At 35.8% G+C, this 18177-nt stretch overlaps 3 protein-coding genes across 8 annotated transcripts in view; 2 read left to right on the forward strand and 1 right to left on the reverse strand.

Moving 5' to 3' along the window:
- Positions 1-17: 17 nt before the first annotated feature.
- On the forward strand, positions 18-4955 carry tcea1 (transcription elongation factor A (SII), 1). Its single transcript, XM_058756533.1, has 10 exons — positions 18-157; positions 692-754; positions 848-953; positions 1527-1626; positions 1774-1919; positions 3599-3655; positions 3779-3933; positions 4013-4159; positions 4248-4319; positions 4407-4955. The coding sequence occupies exons 1-10, from the start codon at positions 83-85 to the stop codon at positions 4413-4415; spliced, it is 930 nt and encodes a 309-aa protein (XP_058612516.1). The 5' UTR covers positions 18-82; the 3' UTR covers positions 4416-4955.
- Positions 4956-7970: 3015 nt separating this feature from the next.
- rgs20 (regulator of G protein signaling 20) lies at positions 7971-17816 on the reverse strand. Of its 5 annotated transcripts, none has more exons than XM_058746365.1 (6): positions 17731-17816; positions 16530-16854; positions 10454-10617; positions 9954-10031; positions 8932-9166; positions 7971-8836 (listed from the first exon to the last, which is right to left on the reverse strand). In XM_058746365.1, the coding sequence occupies exons 2-6, from the start codon at positions 16740-16742 to the stop codon at positions 8648-8650; spliced, it is 879 nt and encodes a 292-aa protein (XP_058602348.1). In that variant the 5' UTR covers positions 16743-16854; positions 17731-17816; the 3' UTR covers positions 7971-8647. The 5 variants fall into 5 exon arrangements, with proteins under 5 accessions (XP_058602348.1, XP_058602341.1, XP_058602364.1 ...); XM_058746358.1 differs by having other exon boundaries at positions 9954-10043; XM_058746381.1 differs by lacking the exons at positions 16530-16854; positions 17731-17816 and adding an exon at positions 12103-12307 and having other exon boundaries at positions 9954-10043.
- A 14-nt stretch (positions 17817-17830) lies between these two features.
- Positions 17831-18177, forward strand: part of atp6v1h (ATPase H+ transporting V1 subunit H) — a 41156-nt gene continuing 40809 nt past the window's right edge. For both annotated transcript variants that reach the window (XM_058746334.1, XM_058746344.1), the window contains exon 1: positions 17831-17963. The gene's annotated coding sequence lies outside the window, so the exon portion shown is untranslated. The remainder of the gene's footprint in view (positions 17964-18177) is intronic.

The following is an 18177-nucleotide window of genomic DNA, read 5'->3' on the forward strand; positions in this document are numbered from 1 at the left end:
TTCGCCGCCGGTTGGAGTGTGCTTCTACGTTTTTTACATTTAAACTCCGTTTAAGTTTAACGTTTACCACTAAACATCAATAATGGGTAAGAAAGAAGAGGAAGAGATCATACGGATCGCAAAAAAGATGGATAAAATGGCACAGAAGAAGAACGGGGTGAGGTGTTTTGTCATGAATGAATTCCCAGTCTCGGACCAGACGAGGCTACGTAGCAAGCTAACAGCTACATACATGAAGAAGAGCTGATTTCATCATCTATAGCGAAACTGGGGATCTGTTTTTTAATAGATTTAGTGGTTAATTCTTAAGTGAGAGAAATGTACAGTGGTTTCGTTTATTGTTTAAGAAACTCAACGCTTAGCGGGGAAATTAGCAACATTAGCTGTTGTTAGCGGGGATAAATGCACAGGGTCAGTCAGCGGGAGGCAGTAATGCAACTGATTTCTTCTTGAAAACAAACTGACTCTTGCGTGCAGTTCGCTTATAAATATATAATAAAGCAAGGTTTTATACAGATCGTGTCGGTAAAAGTGATGTTATGCTAATTAGATGTTATGCTACATAGTTACTTCTGTTGACGTTTATGTAAACATGCTTATGTATAATTGAAGTTTCCATAAAGTTTTGTTGTGTCTATCAGTGTATCATAATGTGATGTATTTTAGTAAGTGTGTGTGTGTATGTTATTAGGCTGGTGCACTGGACTTATTAAAGGAACTAAAGAATATACCCATGACCCTGGAGCTTCTGCAGGTATGTTTACTCAGTTGTTTACTGCTCATTATTAATGCTTCAGTATTCAAATACAGTTTAACAAGAGATTTCTTCTCCTTTTCTTATGAACAGTCTACAAGGATCGGGATGTCGGTCAATGCCATCCGCAAACAGAGCACAGATGATGAAGTGACCTCACTGGCCAAGTCCTTGATCAAGTCCTGGAAGAAATTGCTGGGTAAGTGTAATCATGAAATAACACTGGCATTTTCATTTACATCTATGTGTAAGCAAAAAGTGTATTTTAAGCATTTCTCAGAGGTTTTCCCTCCATTTTTACAGTTTGGTTGAATTGCCCATATGTAGTTTCTTGGTTATTAAGAGATCGTAAAATGCTTGATCTCCATGTTTATATCTAATTTATACACTTTATCTGCAATTAAAATATCAATTCCGTTATTTTAGAAATCAAATATTAAACCAGTCTTTGCACTGCACACAATTTTTTTAAAGTGGGTCTTATTTGTCAAAATGCTTCTCGGGGCTTTGTGTATAATATAATGTATAAAACTGTAGGCCTATAATTCATTTCAAACTTTTCTTTTAGTTTCTTGTCTAACATTAATGTAAGTCACTTTGAGTTTGTGTTGTTGTAATACCATTAATTGCCTGTATGTGGTAGCAACTGCAGGTTTCCATTTGCACAAGATTTTGAGTCATCATACAGATATAGGCTATATAGGCCAATTTCTTATCATTTTTAGTATTACACTGACTGATGAAATGTTTAACGAGTGGTTTTGACATCCAGATGAACCTGCTGCGGAAAAGAACTCTGAAGAGAAAAAGAAAGAACGCACAACACCAGTGGTTTCACCATCTCAAGCGAGCCCAGAGCCCAGAGAGGAGAGGTACCAAGACCATGTTAATGGTTATAAAATGATTATAAAATTAAATAATCACACTGTTCTTGATCTTAGGCCCAAAATACTGTTTTATCGAGCTTTCTCACCCTTTGTTCCTTTTTCCTTGTTATCTTGTTATTTCTTTTCTCTCAGCTCGAGCAGTAATTCTAGCAGTAAGAGTGAATCTGTCGATGTTACACCCAACACATTGATAGCCACTTTCCCACGAGCACCAGGCACATCTGACTCAGTCCGTATCAAGTGCAGGGAGATGCTGTCAAGTGCTTTGCAAACAGGAGGCAAGTCATGGCAGGCAATGCTTCCACACACATTTTTCTCCTTGCTAAGTTACCATACAGTGTCTTGCCAAGTGTATTTAGACTTGTTACTAATTTTGTTATAAATCATTCAAAACATTCAAACTTCAGTGATGGTGCAAAATACATGAAATACTTTAATTGATGCCAATTTAACGGGTATTAATAGTTAAGAAATGATTGATTGATTGATTGATTGATTAATTGGTCTATAATATATCAATTTAATAATACATTTTTTTGAGTGTCATTTTTAGAATACAACTCAAATTTAATAGAAGAAAATTCATTTAAATTTAAAATATATATATATATATATATATATATAATATAATATAATATATAACTTTGATTTTGGTCAGAAATGAGTTATTGATATTTTTGGGACATTCAAGACATCCTTTATGATGTGCATAAGTATCTTGAGTCAATTTCGTCGTTATTCCGAGAAAATAATAGGTCGTCTTAACCGTAACTTCAAAAAGCCCTGATGAAACCAAGGCAGAACACTGTATAACACCAGTTACGGCTCAAAATGAGTTATGGCACTCTGCCTTTGTTTAGCCGAGCGTCAATGTGAAGTTACGGTGCCGGTTTGGAGTTATACGGTGTTCTCCCTTTGTTTTACTGACCATTAAAGACTGCCGCGTTTTAATTATGGTGTAACTTGTATACTTTCATACATCTGATCTGTCACTGAAGCACTTTATAAGACAAACGAATGAGATAGATCACAATCTACCAAACAGCTCCATATAATAAAGCACTGTAAAGATTATACCTTGCCAGCAATACATAATCGTGAATAACCTTTAAAGATTTTTAAATGATTATTTTTTCCTTTTTATAATGCAGAATATTCTGCATTATAATCTAGTTGGACGTGTGGACTAGAATGCCGTAGCATGATCAATCATAAAATCAGTACTAACAGTTCGCAGTCAAATGCATATCCTATCTTGTAACCCGATAAAATCAATCCATTGTGACGAACGTCGTCGGAGATGTTTAATCCACAAGCATTCTGATCATTCCTGCTTGCTGGCGTTCACATCAATCCACAAGTCGCTCTTTTAGGTTAGGCTATTTTCATTCAAAGCAATTACACGATGTCTAGTATTCTTTTACGTTACTGAGCATAGCAAATAAATTGGTTGTGAAACGGTATCCACTCATGTTTAACTTTTAGCCTGCTTGTTACGGTAAAAAAAAAAAAATGAATACAGTCACATTTCTATATGCAATAGCCTGTATGTGAGAGTCCCATGATCACTATATTGTATACGGGTGTTACTGTAACGATTTTGTAAATGATGATCAGCAACCAAATACTGATAATGTGGAAGTTACTATCTTTTGCCTTGGTCTGACTTCTCACGTTTTGCAGACAATGCAAAGGCAGAGTACAGTAACTTCAAAATAGGGGTAAAAAAATCAAGTTTGAGCTCACAATTTTTGAATGTAGATCATTTTCATTACTAAAACATCTAATTGCCAAATTTGGCTGGACAAATAAAAAAACTTTAAAGTCATTTTTCTCAGTTTCACACTCTAGCGAGTTAAGGACTTTTGTCTTTGTAGGGCAGTATACACACATAAAAATTGTGTTTTGCATTTTCTTGTTTTTAAATGGTTTAAGTGTTGTCTTATTTTTCTTTTAGATGATTACATTGCGATTGGTGCTGACTGCGATGAACTTGGAGCTCAGATTGAAGAATATATCCTTGGCTTTTCATATTCATCTGAAAAAGTAGCAATCGTTATTGAAATGTGAGCGAAGTCTAAACATACTAGTTGTCAGCATACCAAATTTCACGCGCATTTCCTTGACCAGCTTGCACGTATCTTTTTGGAGTTCAAAAATACTGATATGAAATACAAGAATCGTGTACGAAGCCGAATCTCCAATCTTAAGGATGCAAAGAACCCCAACCTGAGAAGGAATGTGCTATGTGGGAATGTGAGTCCAGACCGCATAGCCAAAATGACAGCAGAGGTGAGTGACAACCAGTTTGTAGTGATTATAGGAACATGGTCTCTCTCATACTGACAGTATGGAAATCTAAATCCAACAGGAAATGGCAAGCGATGAGTTGAAGGAGATGCGGAAGAATCTGACCAAAGAAGCCATCAGGGACCACCAGGTGGCCACCTCTGGGGGCACCCAGACTGACCTGTTCACTTGTGGGAAGTGCAAAAAGAAGAAGTGTACCTACACCCAGGTAATCATACACAGTGTTTTATGAATATTGATGTAGGTTTCTTTTTTTTATATACATGTGCATTTTATAAACACACAACTTTCTTTAGGTTCAAACTCGAAGTGCTGATGAACCGATGACAACATTCGTCTTCTGCACTGAATGTGGAAATAGGTGGAAGGTATGTTATTCCTTTTGCTGTTTTATTTTGTTGTATCCATTGATGAATATTTAATTAACGCTGTCTCTATTCAATCTGTTTCCGCAGTTCTGCTGAAGTTGGGGGTTGTTCTCAGTGTTTGGAGATGTAGCTAAATTCCAGGACCACGTTTCTGTATCATGGACAACAATTTAATGGCGCACCTGATGTACAAAGGCCACAATAGATCCCATCAACCGTTTGTTTTATTATAATGGTCCACAAACTCATGTCCTGTGTTTTAACTTGACGTTTAGCTAGGCCATAGGCCTTTGGACTATGATCAATGTTGTTAAATTTCTGTTTTCTTTTACCATCACTTTTTATACGTAGTTAAAAATTTTGACAACAGTCATATTTAGATAGTTTTGCTTTGCTCTAAAGAAAGCTAGTCAAAACTATTTAATTTTCTTAGACAAACTTGCCCGTTTTAAAATAAAATGCTTTTAGCTTATGTTTGCTTTTGGTAACGGCTCAAGATTTTTTTAACCTTGTTCATTTGGAAGCTACTCTTTGAGTCTCTTTGTCACTGAATTATACATATTTATATGCATGATCTACAGATTTTTACTGTGTACATGGCTTTTACTTTCAGGAGTAAAATGTTTTAAAGATTGATGGTGATTGTGATTTTATCCGTCATCTTAACAAGACGCTACTTTATACATCTGAGATGGTTGATTTTTCTTATCAATTCTTATTTTTTTGCTGTTCGGAAGTTATTTACAAGTAAATTAATAGTCTTATAGATCAAGGTATCTATAGGTTCTTATTGTTTTTTTTTTTTCAGTTTTTTGTTTTTTTCAATTTGAAAAACCATTTAAAACTCTTTAATGCTTATATCAGAAATGTAGGCCTCTTTTGGGTCCAAGCATGATCTAGAACAGCTTTTTGTAATAACTTTTTTTCTTTTTTGTGCATGGTAGGGACCTGAATTAATTTTTGATTTCCATCCATAACATAATCTCAATTTGTTTGGTAGAGGTCATGTGTTTGCTTTTTAATGTGAAGTAGTTTACTCCAAAAAAAAAAAAAAAGATTTATGATGATGAGATAATGTGTTGTAAAGAAAACATATATCAGCATATCAGATCAGTCATGGCAATGTTACTTTTGACATCTGCAATCAATACAAAGTGGATAGTACTTGCCATTTGCGGCCAGATGACATGTTGCTCAGTTTAGTGAATTTCTATCACTCTCTTCTCAAATGATTTTGCTGTAGTACCCACTACCGCCTTGATGTCCTAACAAGCCCCTTGCATTAGCAATATCTCATCTGAATAACAAACAACCCTTTGGTGGTTGTTCTTGGCGTCCTTTTGTGCAAATGGAAAACAGGAGGTTTATATCATCCAAAAACCACTGCATCTTTGCTCATCATTTACAGTAGTTTAAGATAAGGAGAGCAACTCATCCATTTTTAATAGGAAAAGATGTTTACATTATGAATGCTCTTTATATATACTAACTTTAGTCCTTAGGAACTGTTAAATGGGGAGGACACTTGCTTCAAGGTTCTTTTGTGAGGTTCCCAGGTGCATCCTCTCCAGGAGAGTGCTGAGAGTGGGCAGCACTGTTACCCTCCACTGTAAATGAAGACCAAATAGAAACCCCTGTGATTATTCCGAACATTTGGATTCATTATTTACATGTCAAATGGCAAATATAGATCAAATAATGCCATTTTTGGAACTGGTAATTTTCTAAAATAAAATAGATCAATAAATATTTTTGATTATGCATTTATATGCATGCTCTGCAAATCATATCAGTGTATTTTTATAAATATTTTTGATTAACTGGCAATTTTATGTATGTATTGTGTATATATATTTTTACATTTATTATTATTAATTTATTTTTATAAATGAGGGCACCGCATTTTTTTTTTTTTTAATTTCCTGACTTCTAGAACTGTATGAGTAAAGTAGACCGCAAAGTAGGGGTGAGAAAATACACCTCATGGATTTGAACCCGATTTCCCATGGTCCCACGAACTCATATATGTCAATCCAGATTCCACAGCTTTGACAACAATCACACATTTTAAAATTATTGTGCTTTATTGTATCTTAAAGATTCCAAATGCCCACAAATCATTATTTTTCTCAATTCATTAAAACAGAAAAAACTAATCTGATTACTGTAAACATTCACATATTATTAATCAAAAAAAAAAAGTATTATAATTTTTTATGTAAACTGATTGGAAAATAACACTTTTTTTTGTATACTTTACAGAACAACAACAAAAAAGAGAGAAAGAAAAAAATATTTATAGGCAGTATAACTCCAAACCATTGGCTTAGATTGTGTTTGAGGTTGATCTATGTGGTGAATCCATCAGCTCAAATTGCACATATCAATTGCACATTTCATATTAAGTTAGTCTAAGACAAGTAGAAGCACCACCATGAAATACATGTTGGTAGATGTACGTCTGGACTCAGATCAACAATCTTAATGAATTGTACCTGACTAAACAGACCCATTTCGGCACTTGACAAAACCAATGGTGTTTTTGCTCCAAAACTAGAGGCAAACGAAGTGCGATAGCTCAATTCAGAAGTCACCACCGTGCAGGACAAGTCATCTCATGAATGATCAAAAGCCCAGAGTCTACATACTGTATGTGGCAAGAGTTTAAATCAACTATTGCCAAAAAAGAGATGTCACAAAATTGAATGTCAAGGCACTTCCCCGAGTGAGGATCTTGTCTTTGAGCGACATGAAAGTCAGGCAACAAAGTAATTCACAGAACTAAAAATATAGTAAGAACTTGGCAGCTCCAATTCTAGTCAGTTGTATTGGAGAGAAAGCTAATCGCACAGTTTTAGTGGACTTGGCTACTTTGGTGTCATCTACTTATAAGGGTCCTAGCAATAAAACCTGCACCTTTCTATTCAGGGCTCATGTTTAGCTCTAAAACACATCTGATACTGTAATATAATATCTGCATGTTAAATCTCTTCTATCCGAGGTGATTCGTATAAATATTACTACCTCTACATACTGTATACTAATGAGGCTTTTAGTCTTCATAGCATCTTTGGGTTGAGTACATGCAAGGAATAGTTGCCATGTCCAACCAACTCTTAGCTGAATAAATGAATGCTATGATACAGAAAAACACTTATGGATAGATGATACTTATGTAAATAAACTTTTGATATTTTCTAGCAGTACAAAAGGCAGAGAAAATAACTGTACTAAGCTGTCTGAGATATGCTGTTTGATTTTAAAAAATGTTTCCCCCTTAAAATATTTTTTTTCTCTTTTAATTATTATTTTTTAGTTTTTCCTCTTTATTTCTGATAGTGCTGTGAAGCGATTAATCGCATCCAAAATAAAAGTTTTGTTTACATAATATATATGTGTGTACTGTACATATTTATTATGTATTTATAATGAGACATACATACAGCATATATTTTGAAAGTATTTACATGTATTTACGTGTATATATTTATATTCATATAAATTATATCGTATATAAATATATAAACGTAACATATTTTTCTTAAATATATACATGCATGTGTGTGTATTTATATACACATAATAAATATACACAGTAAACATGCATATATTACGTAAACAAAAACGTTTATTTCGGATGCGATTAATCGCGATTAATCGTTTGACAGTACTAATGTCTGATAATGATGATTTCTCATTGGAGATGCCAAGTCATTATAATAGGGGTTATTTAATAAAGTAGCTGAAACAATACTGTTTACAACAGGGCGTCCCGTGAGTAGAGCTGAAGTGTTGCCTTGACTTGAGTTTTGATTCTCATACGCATTTTTCATAAACGGGCAATACTTGTTACCCATAATTCCCTTTTCTTTAAATATTGTAACACAAGAAAAAAAAGCTTGAAGAAATGTAATACAAATTCATAAATATATCTACTGTATATACTGTATATAGCCCACAACTGGTATCACATCGTCCTTCAAACATTAATACAAAAAAATGAATTAAAAACAATAAAAAAAAACCTTAAACACAAATAAAATAGATTATTTTCTTAAAAACATCAAAACGCACTGATAATCCTTTGGAGCATCTTTTGCTAAGCTGATCTGTAGCAGTACTTGTGGTGTTGAGCCCTCAGGAAATTTGAGACATTTTTTTTTAAATCCAGTGACCTGGAGACCTGAGCGTCTTTTTTCAGGTACAGATCGCTATAGCGGTAAAATCCCTGGGAGGACCCCCGCTGAGGTCCTTTTAAACATATTCTACACAAGAAAAGGTAACGAACAAAAGATAGGGAGGGGGCATTCGATCAGGATCACAGAGATCTAAGATTCCACCGACTGCTCAGAGACTGTCTTAAGCAGGTTTTTGTATACCGGCGAGTTCATAAACCGCGGATACGAGTCTCTTTGCATTAGCGTGTATATCTGGAGCTGGGCATCATCAAACGTGTGGGATGTTGGCTCCAGCATGTTCCTGTTTATAACCTCTCGAACTCTAGAATCGAGGCTCACCTGAAAAAAAGCACAAAAAACAAGAATATTAATCACCCTGATTATACAGGAAATGTGATCAGGTTGTTCCTGGACGTGCTGATGCGTTCTCTCACCTCTTTGGGTGAGAGGATGGAGATGTAGTCTTCATATATTATCCGTGCCTTCTCCTCGATGACGCTCTTATTGGATTCCTTACTGAATTCCTCACAGGCCAACCAAAAGAGCATGTTTTCCTCACTGAATTCAGTGCGCAGAAACTGCCGGAAGGCACTTCTTCCAGTGGGGCAGTGCATCAGTTTGTCGAATGATTGCCCCCACAAGTGGACCTCCTCCGCAGTCGGTTTCGGACTGCCAAAAAACAGAGGAGTCTTAGTCAATTTTGGCAACCAACGGATCAGTAACCATTTTCCTCTGTTCTTCATGTGTTTGTCAAGAAATACTCTTAGAGCAAAAATGTTTTAGGTGTAATCTGTCAGAAAGTTGAATGCTGCAGAACGATAATAATTCATTTAAATAAAAACAAAGAATATTTTGTGGTAATTTGTCAGAACGTTGCATCCTAGAGAAAAATAGTAACTAATTTAAATAAAAACAAAGAATATTTCGGGGGAATCTGTCAGAAAGTTGCATCCTACAGAACAATAGTAATTTATTTAAATCAAAATAAAGATTATTTTATGTGTAATTTCTCAGAACGTTGCATCTCACAAAACTACAGCAATTAATTTAAATAAAAAGAAAGAATATTTTAGGTATAATTTGTCAGAAAGTTGCATCTTGCGGAACTAGAGTAATCAATTAAAATAAAAATGAAGAATATTTTATGTGTAATTTCTCAAAAAAGGTGCATGTTGCAAAACTATAGTAATTATTATCATTATTATTAATTATTAATTATTTTAAATAAAACAAAACTAAAACAGCTTGGCAAACAATTTAGGCCTAGATTATGAAGCCATAAAAGCCTTTTTTGGTTTCAATATTTTACAGAAAATGCTTGTATTTATTTTATTTTTTTTTACACATGAATATCAAATTACACCTAATTAACATAAGATTGTAGCTAGCCAATATGCCAGTTTTTAAAAAATAACCTGTAAGTTACTTTTTTTGTACTTTTACTAAACCTACTGACCTTTCCTCGAAGTCTGCATTCCCCTCTGCTTTAAAATCATAAGAGGCTCTCCGGTTCCTCTCATCTCTGTCTTCATTCCTAACAGTGAGACTGCAAGGTAGTAAACACATCATGATCCCAAGACACCTAACAGTAGGCATTAGGAAGCCTTGGAGTATCTTTCACCTGCTCAGTGTTCAGTTTATATCTGTAACTGGTGCTCATTATAAGCTCACAGCCAGAATGTCATGAGTTCTGGTGTTTTTCCAAGCAGATGTCTTGGGATCTCAGACACTTCAGTAAAAATGACATCATACTTGTGGAATGAGCAAAAACAGTACTTAAATGACATCTAAGCAATATTGCAGGCATATTTACCGTAGTGAAGATAAGTAATAGTCTTGTCAAATGCAATTATTTTCTTATAATACAGTGATTTCCTGGCCATTAGTTTGGCCCGAAATGAGCCTTGTTAGATAAGATCTCACACATTAGCAGCGTAACGAAAGAAAAACTCCTACCAGGAGCAGCTGCAGCAACAGCACCAACAGAAGCAGCAGGCGTTGGAGCCACGGTTCCCCTGGCCGGGCTGCTCGTTCTGCGCCGGTGCTGTGGTGCCCGCCACCGACTCCTGCTGCACCGACATCTGCCTCTTTCGCATCTCCATCCGCTCTGATCCCATGGGCTGCAGGAAACAGGACGCAACTGAGACGGAGCCAATACAACTGCAGCCACAGAGATCAACGGGATGAATTAATGGCTCAACAAACAAATGAGGGGTTTAGATATCAGAAGAAGTCCACTTAAACATTTAGTGGTTTCCAATGGAGAAATTAATGCTTTTAACGAAACAACAAATATGCACGAAAGTGGCTTCCATTAACTAACCATGCTAGAAAATAAAAGGATGGATGGCAACCCCCACCAGATGCTGAATTTGCATAGAAATTGGGTGAAGAAGACATGTTTTAACTTGACCAGAAACCAAAATGTCCTAGCATGTCACGAGCACTAACATGACCTAACATGTCACATCATACTTATTTCAAACAGCTCTCCACAGCTGATTTGAATAAATGCATACAACCCATTCATAAACACTTGCCTTTTTTTGTAAAGGGTTTCTAGATTTTATGTGGAAAAAGTCATTTTTTCATTATTAAAGTCAACCTGTACAACTAATGCCTGATGGATTACAGTTTCTTCCATATCTGAATCATAAGCATGTTGATGAAATAGCTTGATAATTATCACATTCAGTGTTACAGTGCTTCTCATTCTGCAAACATGCTTAGGCCTACAGCACAATAAATTTAGACTTGTTGCCATGTGGGTGGGTTTTCTCTATTTCTTCTAGCTTTGGTGTCTGCACTGATTTGAACAACCTGGCTTTGGGGTTCAAACAAATCATGCATTGGATAAAAACCGAAGGTTATTTGAAGCAAATGAGTAAGTTCCTGTACTGAGCTGTCTTTAGAAATGCATACAGATACGAGTTATAATTATTAAATGACTCCTGATCAGTAGTTCTGATCTTGCTGTGTTAATTCCAAAGAATGGTGGAATCAAATTCCTCGCTTGAGCGGGAAGATGTTGGAATATTTGGGGGTAGGAGGGGGCGCAGCACGCATCTAGCTGCAGTCGGATCCCTTCATCAGTGATCACAGCCGCGGTGCATAACAAATTCTCGAGCCGTGATTGATGGTAATAAACATTTAAATAAAAAATAAAAAAATCATGTGGTAATTTGCGGAATTTTTGTCTGCATAATTTCACGCCTAGCAAACGATGATAATTACACTGGCTCACAGAAAAGCCTGACATGATCTGCTAAATTTTTACCGAAGCAGAACAGACGAAAAAAATAATATTATAGCTTTAAATGTGAACCGCATCCTTAAAGATGGGGCGCACTGGGAAAAATCAAAAGACAGCGCATTCTACTCGAAAAAACGTAGGCTAATGGACTAACAGCATTTCCATCGCATATCCTCGCATTGCAAAGTGCCACCATGAAGCCCAGCTACAATATCTCTTTATCGCCCAGGACAACCATCGAAAAGACATTTCTGTCAAACATGACATGCCATCTTCAACAATCAAAATCAAAGCTCGTTTTCTCCACGGATACCCTGTATATTTAAAAACAACTTAGGATCCCCATACTTACAATTTAACCATGTATGCCCAGAGATAAGAGATATTCTTTGCCTTGATTACATCCGTTGGCATAAGGATTTTTTAAAGACCGGCTGTTTTTTGACAACGCGCATGCGTGTCTCTCGCGAGCTGTGGCGGTGGTAGCGTAAATCCTCTGGATGTCACTGATTCATGATGCACTTACATCTAACGGTGAAATACCACATATTTCAATGTTTTCCTGCACTCCTGCGGTTCTTACTTTCAAATTATTTACACACCGTGCGGTTTGTCAAGAAAACAAGTCACAAACGCCAGCTTAGTAGCCTAATAAGACGCTTATATTGTTTAGTGTTTAATGGAGGAGGATGGCTAGGTTTAACACTGCCACCAATGAAATGAGTGTGTCCCTGTGCGCCTCACATGAGGTGTCAATAATGTGTCATAGAATGTGACTGACAGGTTTATGGTGGACCATGGACTTAAAATGCGAGGAAGACCCCCGCCTTAAGCACAGTAACATCATAAGGAGGTTCCCTTTCTCTTCAGGAACCAGGGCTTTCTTAGAGTCACTGGTGACATAGTAGATTATGTTGCACTCTTGGATGAAATTTGTGTATTTTACAAGAATGTAATAAACATTCACCAAATTATTCAAATTAATAAATAATAATAAATTGAAAACAGCATAGACAGGAGCAAGACATGGCTCTTTCCTCATAAAAACAGTATTTCGAATATCAGTGTGTTGATTTTGTGCAAGTGAAGACTGGAAAACAATCAATTTGTTATTTCAGTGTGAATAACTCAGGAATTTGCGATATCAGGCATGCAGCTGATATCGTTGGAATATTTGTATTTTTATTTTTACATGGACTATTCAAATTCAAAGTTCTCAAATTACCAGCCTCTTCCCACTTTTTACCTAAAACATACTCACTTATTAATTCTCTAATATGGTTTATAGATTGAGATGCTGTTTGGATCAAATCTTGGTGACAGCAGAATAGAAGCGGATCGCAGCACAACTGACTCTGTCCATGGTCCTGAATTCGCATCAATAGTTTCTAGCAAACCTAAAGCATACAAATAAACGTCGTGCAATGAAATACCAAATATAATGGTAACTCGTTATATTGTAAGCATGAGAACGGTTTTAGGCTGATGTGAAAACGCGTATGACTTTAACACAACCACATGATGTGTTCATTTGCTGACATAATTAGCCGTCGCATACAGTCGTGATTACCATCTTCGCTGGTTTACGGCCTTTCATTGGGATATCTAAGGGCATTACTGACATCTGCTGGAGCTGTGAGCGGAATTACTGGAAAAAACTAATGTGAGTAAGGCATCAAAGGCGAGTATGCTGTGGATATTAGAAACGCCGTATTTAAAGGTGGTAATGTGCGATGAAAATAATACACGTCCATCGGGAATACTTTGAAACGTGAAACTACAGATCTAGATGTAGTATATGTAGAGATTAAGTCATGACATGCGACCGCTGTGTGGGAAAAGAGAGTGGGAGAGGCACAGCTCATTGCAAACACTAGGTGGTACTGTTTGACCGCTTGTATAGGTCTACCTTTTCCCAAATAACTACAGTGTTTAATGGCTAGGGCTGCGTATTTTAAATTAATTTGCATCACTAGATATCAATTCTGATAATTCTTTTAGTATGTTTTAAAGTCTATTGATTTTAGGTTGTGGCCTGTCTTGAAAGAATGTTTAAAAAAAAAGTGATAGTCAATGTTCGAAACAGTCTTAGACTAAATATAAAATATAGCCTGGTGGCACATACAGAAACAGAGAAGGACAACTCAAACAAGCACTGAGAACATTAGCTTACTGTGTGTTCCAGCACCTTCTAAAAATGCAAACACGGGCTTAAGCTGCTGTATCCATGACAGATGAAAAGTTTTAATGCTTTAACAAACATTAGATATCTGAAATCATTCTTCTTGGTGTGCTTATTTTTTGGTGTGCAAACATTCCAGATGGAAATCAAAATATATAGTCAAGAGAACGTATAGACATATAACCACTGGGTTTCTTCAGAGTTATGAATTAAATATGACTCTCGTGTAATTCTTTTTATTTCTTCAGGAGTGTTTATGTATTTTGTTATGTGACTGTTTATTGGACCAGCATTCTGTGACAAAGTGCAGGATTTCTCTATACATATTCTTATAAAAAGTGACAGGTCTGTTCTGAAATGATTTCGCATTAAAACCAATACCGTAATGCCAATAGCGGTGCAGAACTGTTTTTTCTGACCTTTGAAAAAGAAAGGTCAGGAAAAACACAAACCGAGAACTCTCTAGGAGAGCAGAATCTGGTCTTAAGGTTCATGCCATTTTCGAATTGATCTCCATGAAGGTCATTAGAGTTTCTCTTATGTGAATTTAAGACATTCATTAAAAAATACAGCAGATGTCCATGGCTGTAAGTTTCAAGGCCAGTCAGGTTTTCTATATTAAACTGTCTATGACATCATCTAACAAAGAGCTTTTTAATCTTGAAATTAAAAGTGAATAGAAAGTGTTCCATTCAGTGAGAAAAAGCTCTGAATCTGAAAACTGTCATTTTTCCTCTGACATCATTTAATAACTAAAAGAGACTGTCTAATTTCCATCCAACATGCTGAAGATGTCAGAGGGAAACTATCTAGGGCTCAGTCTAGAAAAACCTGTCACATTTACTCAGTGCGATAGGTCATACTATAATCAGTGCAGCCAGTTCAGAAAAATAAGTATCTCCTGACCTTTTTTTCAGATATTCTGTGTAATCTGCCACCAAAAGCCTAAAAACAAAAACATGATTATAAGATCTAATTAATGGATAGTTCACCTCAAACGGAAATGTTTTTGAAAATCGTTGTCCATACAATAAACTTCCTTGTGTTGTTTTGGACATCACTAACTTTATGGACAAATTGAAACCTTATAAAAAATTCTCTGTTTGTGTTCCACAGAAGAATGTAAGCTACATAGTTTTAGAACGAAATGAGGGTGAGTAAATCATATTCATTTTTTGGTGAACAATCTCTTTAAGCGAAAAAGCATGATTCAGTGCAATACTTCAGCATACTAAAGACATGTTCATATAATCAACAAAGCTACTGAAATTACATTTTAACTGTGGTTTAATTTAACTGAGGACTGGCCCCCTGGTGCACCCTGGTGTCTCTCAAGTTTTTTTTTTTTTCATTATCCAGCATTAAATAAAGTTTTCTGTTCCTTGCCACAGTGGCCTTTGGCTTGCACACTAGGGGACTAAAGATAAAAGTATTATGCCATGACTTTCAATTACCTTCTTGGTTGAACTGCTTAGTAGTGGGTGATATGCTCAAAAAATTAAACCATGATATGCGGCATTTTAAATATGGCAACGAACGACACACATTGCATAATATTAACAAGGTTTGTGATTACATCGAAATTGTATTTAAACCTAAACCATACGATTATTAATCCTCAATATCACCTCAAAACAGATTGCTAACTTCAGTTGACAACTATTATACATCCAACTTAAATGTTATAATTACATTAATGTGCAGCCTATCCTATCACCCAGCTTTAAATGTGGACTTTAACAAATAAAGGTTTTATAAACATTGAAATTCATTTCTGTAAAGCTGTTAAATAAAATTGTGTATTTTTAACATAAAAGCTGGTGCCCCTATTTAACTTGAATGTGTGAGACTTCCGGTATCCTCCGCTTCCAGTTATTTTTAGCTGTACAAAACAGCTTGTTATGCTGCTTGATACTGCATACTGGCATGTCTTATCGTAATATTTTAACTTATTGTCTGAATAATAAACACACTGGATCATAGCTCGAATAGTTTTACTGTTTATTGCACTTAGTTATGCTAATTGTTTACCTATAGTGGCTAACGAATCGGAAGTCTTGCATGTCCACAGAAATAGCTATAGCTTACTTCCATGTTGCACAATATTAGATAATCACTCTTCTAATTCTGAAGATAAACTGCCAAAGAATTTTTGATGTTTGTCGCGATATCTAAATGTTTAAATATAAGATTTCACCAAAAACCTACAGTGTAGACCTTATGTCATGTTGGTGTGAAGCTATTCCTATTAAATAAACCGTGTTGCATAAATTGTGTTGCACCTACTTGATTATGCAATCATTTAGTCAAATACTCTTAATCCGTTTTCAGACAGGAAGGCTTCTAGAAATAACCTGATCACATCAAAGAGAGCTGCCTCCACGGACAATAAATAACACCCAGAAACCACTGATATAAGTCTATGGATGTGGAACGCATTTGTTACTGAGAAAATCTGTACTTTCTCATCATAGTCAAGCTGGCTGTCAGGAATGACAAAATGCTCTTTGGTAAAGCTCTTGTGGCTCTCGTGCATGGCTATCTTTAAATAATTAATAGTGCTGACATGATTCAGGTTGGTGCATACTCTGACTTACCTGAAAGGATATGGGATCCTTTGATCTGTCCTCCGTATTATCATTCTCGTCCTCATTTTCATAACTTCCTGTTGCAAAGTAATCCTCGTCGTGCCGACAGGCCAAGAGAAGATGCCGTAGCTGCCCCCACATCAAGTAGGGAGAAAGCCGAACGCTCTGTACCACGGAAGAGGGCCAGATCTCCCACTTTAAGACGATTCTGTTACATGGCATAGCTCATCTAAAGACTTTCCGTGTTGTTAAAGAACTAACATGTTCCCAAAGACCCAAAGACATGAGGTTTCTCATGATCCATGGCAGTTTCACATCTCTGGTCAGCAGGTACCTTAAGAAAAGGAACATACACAGAAGACAACAAATGAGAGCAGCACTTGGTGAACAGGGCAGAAAAGGGATTACATTTGTGCATGTCCCATCGAGTCTGATCCCCTAGTGGTTTAGTGCACTTCAAAGGCTTAGGACAGATTAAACACAGGATGTGTGCGCCTGTCGTTCACAGCCATTAGTGTGTGTGGTGTGAGCGACATTTTGAATAAAGTTGATGCATTTATAGAGAACAATATATAGGAACTTCACCAGTCAAATGTGGTTAACTTGACTACTCTTTACTCTTTCATTAACTTCCATGTGCTAAAAGTGTGATTTCTATACCTAGAAAAGTCATGTAAATTAATGTTTTTGTTGTTATAAACGACAACAACAACATACATTTTATACTAATGCCAAGCTATTTTATCAGGTAGAAAGTCAAAAATATTTCAATAAATAATTTTTTTCTTGATTCTTATCCAGTAAACCACGAATGACTGGAAACGTCATGTAAATTCAAAAAGAGTGGGATTCTTGAAAAACATTCAGCTCTTAAAACTTCTGGAATTATGAAACTTCAATAATTAATCTATTAAAATGATTTAATTACAATAATTGTATTATTATTTTTAATTGAGTTATTTACTTTTAAATGTATGTTATTTAATTACAATTATTTCAATTATAATTATTATAGATAATTATTTTAATCTCGTTTCACTGATTGCTGCAGGCTTCATATTGTTGTGTAGCTACAATAGGGGTGCTTGGAGTCAAAAAGTTGAAGAACCACTGATATAAGTACATATGACTGTATTATATACATTTGTATATTAAATGAAAGTGTATGGACATTTATTTACAGAAGTAGGCCTATATTATTTCATCATACCTCAAATTTCATAGAGGGAAGTGGCAGCATCATTTCCATAAGAGCACCACTAACGAATCAGTGAACGCATTGTAACGCATTCAAATGATTCGAGTCACTGAGCTGAATCAAAATCCTCACCACTGAAAAGATTGTGCTGTTTAAAGGGTTAATTCGCTGGTCCTCTCACATGACAGCATCACGTGACATTGATCCCGTGACGTCTTGTAGCAATTTGACAGCAGAGGCAGAAGGTAAGCGAGATGTAAAATATATTTATCATATTTTTACTAGAATTATTGCTTATCGGGTTCATAAATAATTACCAGATAACTATATAGAAACGTCTGACTAAACACAAAGTCTAGACGCTAACGTTACCTTTCCAACCCGCTGTTTTCTGCATTAGCAGTTGTCAGTGGCTCTATCCATTCAGTATTTTTGATTGTTTGTTTTGAAGACGTATAA

The sequence above is a fragment of the Onychostoma macrolepis genome, chromosome 02 (assembly GCF_012432095.1).
Source record: "Onychostoma macrolepis isolate SWU-2019 chromosome 02, ASM1243209v1, whole genome shotgun sequence".
Taxonomy (NCBI): domain Eukaryota; kingdom Metazoa; phylum Chordata; class Actinopteri; order Cypriniformes; family Cyprinidae; genus Onychostoma; species Onychostoma macrolepis.